The sequence below is a fragment of the Cynoglossus semilaevis genome, chromosome 14, assembly GCF_000523025.1.
Source record: "Cynoglossus semilaevis isolate Cse_v1.0 chromosome 14, Cse_v1.0, whole genome shotgun sequence".
Classification (NCBI taxonomy): Eukaryota; Metazoa; Chordata; class Actinopteri; order Pleuronectiformes; family Cynoglossidae; genus Cynoglossus; species Cynoglossus semilaevis.
In genome coordinates, this window is record NC_024320.1 from 28619039 (window position 1) to 28626690 (window position 7652).

Genomic DNA, 7652 nt, shown 5'->3' on the forward strand with positions numbered 1-7652 from the left:
TAAAATTACACAAAAGAAGAGAAGCACCAGAGCCGCGGGCTCAGCCCCGTCCATCATCTCCGTCCATCATTTCTGTCCATCATCTCCGTTTGATCAGCCTCATTAATAATGGACAAATGTGCAGATATTCTTTTGCATATATGCTTTTAGTCAGCTGCTCTTCAGCCTCACAGATGCATCGTTACACGTGTGCATGTGTGTGCATTTAAGATGAGTGTGGTATGAGCTGCTGCTGCTGCTGCTGCTGCTGCTGCTGCTGTAGGTAATGTGTGTGGACGGTGAGTGTCCATAATGTGCCATTAAAACAGTCCAAGTGCCATTCCAGCATTCAGCAGAGCTAAAGACCACGCACTGATGTAAACACACGTGTGGCAGTGACAGGAAGTGCAGAGGAGGAAACATGAAGTGAGAACGTCAGGATTAAAATCGAAGGGTTGAAAAAAACACGTTAGTTACAGTCGGTCACTGAGACTGAGACACAGGTCAGTGGGACTGATGACGGCGGTGTTAAAATATATGTACATATATATTAATAAGAGAGTCTTATTCTGGAATCTATTTCATTTTCAGTCACTTCATCTTGATTAAAACAAATGTCTGAGAGTCGTCAGCGATTCTTCTGAAACTGGCAGCAACCAAACAGAAATGTAACTCTTTTTTTTCCTAGGGCAGTTATGGCATCACTGCCAACAGTGACCTCAGCTGAGAACTGTAGCTCAGTGAACAGATGTAGCTTTTATAGATTATAGTCTGGCTCCTGCTAAACTGTGACTTTATTTATTTATTTAATTTTTCTAATCTGTAAAAACACACCTCCACAAAGGTTCCTTAAAAATAATATTTGTGTCATGAGATCATAATATTGACTTAAAAAATGTTGTCTCCAACTCCTTTATAAAAAAAAATCAAATAAATAAATCAAATTACCACGTCAGGAGTGTAAATATCTCACAAATTGATTTTTATATATACATTTATGACATTTGACCTGTTAAAACTTTAATTAAAACACCGTTCATAGAACTTTTTTAAATTAACCTTGTGTTTGCACTGCAGCATCTTTCCTCTGCTCTCCTGTCCCTCTAGTGGCCGCATTGTAGCAATGCAGATAGGAGTGTTGTCTGTACTGTAGAACGTCAGTGATAGTGAATTAAATCCAGCAGTAGCGAATGATGGAGTAATAAAACTGGAATAACAGACCTCACCATATAAACCCTGAGTTCCGTTTACACTGAGCTCGTAAAATTACAAAACATCGTAAAAACCTTCAAATTAAAGACGTGTGTGAACTCGTGTCGAATCTACTGCAGCGACATGCGCGCGAACTCGTGTCGAATCTACTGCAGCGACAGAAAGATACGTTTGGGGTTTTTTGTAATTTAGTGTAAAATAACAAAATAAAACGCCATAACATGAAAGTACTCTATTTATATATGTTTACAATAATCAACATCGACATTTTATATAAATGTGATTTTTTTTAGCAAACGTTATTTAAACAGCGCTCAGTTTTATTGTTATGCTAATGCTAATGTCTGAACGTTGGATGGACCGCACATATTTGTTCACATGAAATAATTCGTTATGTTATGGGTAAATGGGTAAATAAAAAAAAGTTAATAAGTCATTAAATAATTTATCTTAAAAAAACAATGGCTTTTTTAACGAAATGTAGTGATTTTACATGATTAAAACCTAAATTATTAGATTGTTCCTTAAACCTTTAAAAAATGTCATTTTAAGTTAAAACATTACTTAAGAATGTCAATTAAGTATATTAAGACGTTTTAGTTTGTAGTTCAGTTTCCCCCCTGGGGCTTATAGTGTTCTGGGTAAAAACAATCAAGGAAAAAGTCAGTGCTTTCACAAATAAATGATTTTATTACAATGTTTTTGTTTGTTTGTTTGTTTGTTTTCCCACAAGAATGTCCCAGCGGACTGGTGGACGAAGAGACGTTCAAGAACATTTACGCCCAGTTCTTCCCTCAAGGAGGTACAGCATGTGATGTGGAAACTGTTGTTGAAGTTAATGTTCCAAAGCTAACAGTCCTGAAGCTAATGTTTTAATACACAAGTAAAAAAAACCCCGTGACTGTGTGAAAGTTAGTGATGAACTAATGTGACCTCAGATGCGACCACCTACGCTCACTTCTTATTCAACGCCTTCGACATGGACCGGAGCGGCTCCATCCGCTTTGAGGTGAGCTCGACGCCGTCACTTGTGTCAGATTTGTGGCGGACTGTTTGACGGTGACACCGCTGTGTTTACAGGACTTCGTCATTGGACTGTCCGTGCTGCTCCGGGGCTCCGTGACCGAGAAGCTCCGCTGGGCTTTTAATCTGTACGATATCAATAAAGACGGCTGCGTCACCAAGGAGGTGGAGTCAACTCTCATACGTCACATTCGGATCCGCTGCACTTCCGGATGTACTGTATTTAAATGTGTCTGTGGTTGTTTTCCTGCAGGAGATGTTGGCAATAATGACATCGATATATGACATGATGGGCCGGTACACGTTACCGAGCGTCCGAGACGATTCTCCCTACGAGCACGTGGAGAAATTCTTCCAGGTGTCGTTTACATTTCTGCTCTAACCGGGTCTGAGGAATTAGCACAGAGATCCACGGTTTTACGACTTAATACTTAAAATTTTTATTGTTCTCTTTGTTCAGCATGTTTGCGATACATAGCGTAAGCTAACAGCAAAGTCATTTTAAAATTCTGCGTACTTCCAACAGCGTTGTGACAAAAGCGTTAAAATTCTGGCCTAACTTTAACCGATAAACCAGAAAGTTTAATTAAAAATTAGGTTAAAGCAAAAAACAAACAAACAAACAGTTAGCTTAGCTTAACATGCTAATCTCTTCAAAACACTTTTTAGGAAAATTGTTAACAGAACGGCAAATGTCATTTTGGATAAAGATTTGAAACAGAATTTAAAACATTTTCTCTAAATTGGCCAATAGGATAAAGTCGAGTGAGAACTAATTCCCGTCTTCACTTTTTTTTCCATGGATATTCGTTGTATATATTTATTCTAAATCTGAATTCTCTCTCCTGCACGTGATGCACAGAAGATGGATCGCAATCGAGACGGCGTGGTGACAATGGAGGAGTTCATAGAAACTTGTGAGAAGGTATAAATAATCCTCGTGAAACTCCCCGAGACGACGAAGACGACGTAGACGACGTAGACGTCTCAGGCTGATGGGAGTTTTATTTTGAAGATGTTTTTTTTTTCTCCGCAGGATGAGAACATTATGGCTTCCATGCAGCTCTTTGAGAACGTCATCTAACATCTCCACGCAGACACAGCTCGTAACGCCGCACACTTCTTCCCGCCACGAGCTTCCTTGACGTCCAATGACATCGTAATCCCTCCTGTAAGAGAACGCTGCCCAAGATTCCCCAGGATTTTTCATACATTCCGCCCAACGTTGTTCTCATCTTTCCAGTAAAGTTCTATGCAGACGATTCACCGACGTTGCTTGAGGAAACTTTTTTTGCAGTTTATATTTTTTCCTTACTCCGTGATAACTGAGGCTTGTTTTGTCTGCGATGAGAGCATGAGTGTCCCACGATGCATTGCATGTGATGCAAACCACACTGTTTTGACAGTTACGTAAGACAGTTAGTTAGCTAGACAGAGGTGGAATGTATCACGACTGTTACGTTAACCTATGTTCATTCAGAAATTTTTTTTTTTTCGTCAAAATGTCATGTTGGCCCAAAAACAACTGCTAAATAAATAATAATATAATACTCTGCCTTCACTAACGTCACTCTGTTTCATTCCATCGCGTACGAAACATTAAAACTTCATCAATTCCTTTTACAGTACATAGCAGTGAATTAGCGCCATCTTCTTATCTTTTGAGGTTGCAGGCATTTTAATTCACATTTTCCAAGTTCCAACAAGTTGCACCGTGAGTTTCCTTCTTCTGGTTTGAGGCACATGTCGTGACAGAGCTGCAGACAGATGTGCCACTGTCTGCAGCGGGCCCTCAGGAGGACCCTTTAAACCGTGACACAAAGGAAACACTTGGTTCTTTCATTTTTTGCCCGACGTTGTTGTTGACGCAGCTTCGGCGCTCGAACTTCTTTGGTGTCTTGTGACAATTCTCCGTCTTGTTCCACGTCCTCTGGGACTATTCTTATCTCGGTGTCATCGTCTTGATATGTCGCTGACAGGAAGTGTAGTCGAAAGTCGCTGCTCCCCACTGTGGTCTCTCTACAACGGGTTCCATTCTGACGCCCGTCATTAAATCTAAAATAAAACATTCCTTACGTTGAACTTCTACGAACAGTTGTTCCCAGAGTGGGGGGGCGAGGCCCTCCGAGAGGACGTAGAGCTATTGCTGGAGGGAGGTTTAGGAAGGGGGCGGGGGCACGACCAGAGTTCATTTAGTTATTCTCTACGGTTCTGCCACAGTGAAGGAATTGCAGTCGTTTGTTGATGTTCGATAAAAATAAAATTTGTTTTTGTTAAAGTTCAGTAAACTTTTGAACCAATGGCTGTGGACTTGATAATAGTTGTGAAGTCTTATGTCTAAAGGAGCGCTGCAGCAACGTTTGGCTTTGTTGTGAGAGCCGTGATTCGCGACGGAACGCAGCTGATTTGCACGTTGTCCGTACGATCGGTCGGAAAAATAGTTCAAATGATCATTAGCCACATCAGACAGAAACGTCTGGTTTGTCCTGGTGACAGTCCAGACAGACGTGGGTGTGGTTGTTTACAGTGGACACATGGTGCCTGTGTACAGTAAGATCACTGGATCAAAGGAGATGTTTTAGGTATAAACAGTCGTACACACACACGCAGTATTTATTGGTCTGAGTTTTGCGATTTTGTTTTTGAACATTTACCTTTTTTTAAGCTAACCCTCTGAGAACTTTCACCAATTTCAAACTTATTTTAGCCGTTGTTAGCTACTTGGCTAAATGTTTGCTACAGATGCAATGCCCTGGCATTTGACGTTCAGTTTTCCCAGTGTGAACTTTATCTCGCCAAAATCACGTCGTAGGAAATAATTAACAGATTCACATCGTGTTATGTTATTTAAATATTTGTTTAAAATCATTTATTTTTTATTCACACGTACGTTTCCATGGACACCGCTGTACAGTTTAGCAATTCCTTCCCCAACTTCGCAAGTACAATCTTCTATTTGATCGGCCTTCCATCGAACTTACTGTTAGTGTTATGTATTAAATCCCACTGGAGACCACTTCCTGTCTCTACCTTCCTGTTTGTCGTCGAGTCATCGGATTCGTCTACAACTTTCCTGTGCTTTGATTTGATCCACTGATAAAAAAAAAAACACCCTTATTTAGACAGAAGACGTGTATTATTTGTTTTATTTTAATAAACACATTAGCATCCATGAATCATAACTGGGTTTAAATGACAGCAGGAAACTACAGGTTTTTTTACTCAGGTCTGAGTCCAAGCTGTGACGACGAATCAGCGCATCCAGCGTTTTCAGGGATTAAGTGCACTTTTTACTTATACTATACAGAGCGTTTAAACCAGAAATACTTACAGAACTGAAAACCTCAATCTTACAGGCCTCACACATATATATCAGAGCAGGTGGGGAAGTGGAGACTGACGACGCCACACTGGAGCAGACGTCACGTTTGACACAACATCACACTTCACGATCTGGGTACGTTCCCTGAAAACGTCTCACTTCACACCAGGGGTGTCAAACTCATTCTGGTTCACGGCCCGCATACAACGTCATTAGACGTCAGGTGGGCCGGACCAGTACAAACATAACATGATTAACTATAATTAACAATGTTTTTCTCTTTTGTTTTCATTTAAAGACGTATATTGTTTATTTATTAATATTCATTTATATGTAATGAAATCTAATTTTCACCAAAAAAAATATCATGATCTGAAGTACATGAAGTATTTGTGTGTATTTTTTTTTTCCATTTTCAAAATTCATCAAGTGGGCCGGATTGAACTGCCTAGCGGGCCGGTTTTGGTCCCCGGGCCGTATGTTTGACACCCCTGCTTTAGACCTTCTCCTGCAGAAGATTGAAAAATTCAAAACATCACAAAAGAAAAAGTGCTGGACTAAAAACAAAAAAAAAAACAGAAAACACAAATTTGACATAAAAGCACATTTAAAACATGCAACAGTAAAAAGAAAAACACATCAGTTTTTTAAGACCGTTTACTGGACATTACAGCAAATCATCTTCTGGACTTCAGGATGGAGTTAAACAGAGATATTTAAAGATCCACCAGCATTTAAACAATGAAGTCAACAGTGTAAAATACAGATGTTCATACTGACCCACCAGCTCCACCGGCTTCCAAACATTTCTGAAAAAGTCTGTGTTATTGGAAAATTTAGTGTTTCGTAACAATTATAAGTCAAGACATTCACTGACGTGTCACGTCTGAAGGCCAGGACTGTTGAAAACCCTCGAGTAGAAACCACACAGCCCACAATATACTAACGACCAAATGGACCGATCTGATCTCAATTCATCGCGATTAATCGACCAAAAGAAAAAAACGATTTAAATCTTTTTCACCGGTTCATTCCTAAATGTTTGTCTTCTCCTCTGTAGTGTGAAGTGTCTGTAAATTAAAACTGTGACACAGCCATGAAGTGTGGAGAGAAAGTGTTGTTAGTGATCAGAACCTCTAATTCCTAACATCATGAATATTTATGTCGTCTCTATATACAGAATATAAAAAGTCTGGTACATTCTTACTTCACACAGTAGCAGGTGATCTAGTGTCATAAAATGGTAGTAGAAAAAAAAAAAGTCAGGACGAGGGATGTCCGATATTAACTTTTTGCCGATATCTGATTTCGTCCAGACACGTCTGATATCAACCGATACCGATATAGCAGTGCAGTGGTGGCCTAGTGGTTAAGGAAGGTAATCGCGCCTGCAGTGGTTCTTAATTATTTTCTGCCATGCTCCCCCCTAGGGGACAAAATTTTTTTTTCACCTTAATTCCCCAAATCCCCTGATTATTAAAATAAATTATTAAAATAATAAAGTTGCAATGCTGCCATCTAGTGACATTCACTTTCAAATACAACCATTTTTCCCCAAAACTATTTTTAGTTTTTTTTTTAGAACATTTTCATTACTGGAGGACATCAAAAACGATGCTCACAGATATTACATAATTATGCTAATATCGAGGCAATGATGTCGATCAGCCGATATTATCGGACATTACATAATTATGCTAATAGCGAGGCAATAATGTCGATCAGCCGATATTATCGGACATCCCTAGTCGGGACCTCATTTCATTGATAGAAACTGGTTGATTAAACATGACAACAGGAGATTCTACTGGAAGCGTAGTGGAATATGAAGAGGGCGTTTGGGATCAGAACATGCACATACGTAAGCAGGAGGGAAACAAACTGTTCTCACTGAAGAAGAAACATGCTGGACAACAACATGGTTAAGGAAGTGAGGAGCTGGACCAGGCCGTCGCTCAGAGGACTGCTGCGACTGGGCTGAAACTGGGCTTCAGCCTTTCGCTCCACCAGGAAACGCTCTGAGTAAACCATGTACTTCTCCACGCACCGCCGTGCCTTCATCTGCTCGATCAGAGCCGGGTATCCGATTTCTTCAATGCTGACTGTGTCGTCGTCC

General features: G+C 40.0%; 2 protein-coding genes across 3 annotated transcripts in view; one reads left to right on the plus strand and one right to left on the minus strand.

Annotated features, from left to right (window-relative positions):
* LOC103390468 (calsenilin-like) overlaps positions 1–5540 on the plus strand; it is a 15791-nt gene extending 10251 nt beyond the window's left edge. For both annotated transcript variants that reach the window (XM_025062111.1, XM_025062112.1), the window contains 6 exons: positions 1924–1993; positions 2130–2200; positions 2272–2379; positions 2468–2572; positions 3077–3139; positions 3251–5540. In XM_025062111.1, the coding sequence (XP_024917879.1) occupies positions 1924–1993; positions 2130–2200; positions 2272–2379; positions 2468–2572; positions 3077–3139; positions 3251–3298 (465 nt within the window). In that variant the 3' untranslated portion in view covers positions 3299–5540. The remainder of the gene's footprint in view (positions 1–1923; positions 1994–2129; positions 2201–2271; positions 2380–2467; positions 2573–3076; positions 3140–3250) is intronic.
* Positions 5541–7220: 1680 nt separating this feature from the next.
* Positions 7221–7652, minus strand: part of prnpb (prion protein b) — a 2476-nt gene continuing 2044 nt past the window's right edge. The window contains exon 3 of the mRNA XM_008326342.3: positions 7221–7652. This exon is cut by the window's right edge and continues 15 nt beyond it. Within this exon, the coding sequence (XP_008324564.1) occupies positions 7424–7652 (229 nt within the window). The 3' untranslated portion in view covers positions 7221–7423.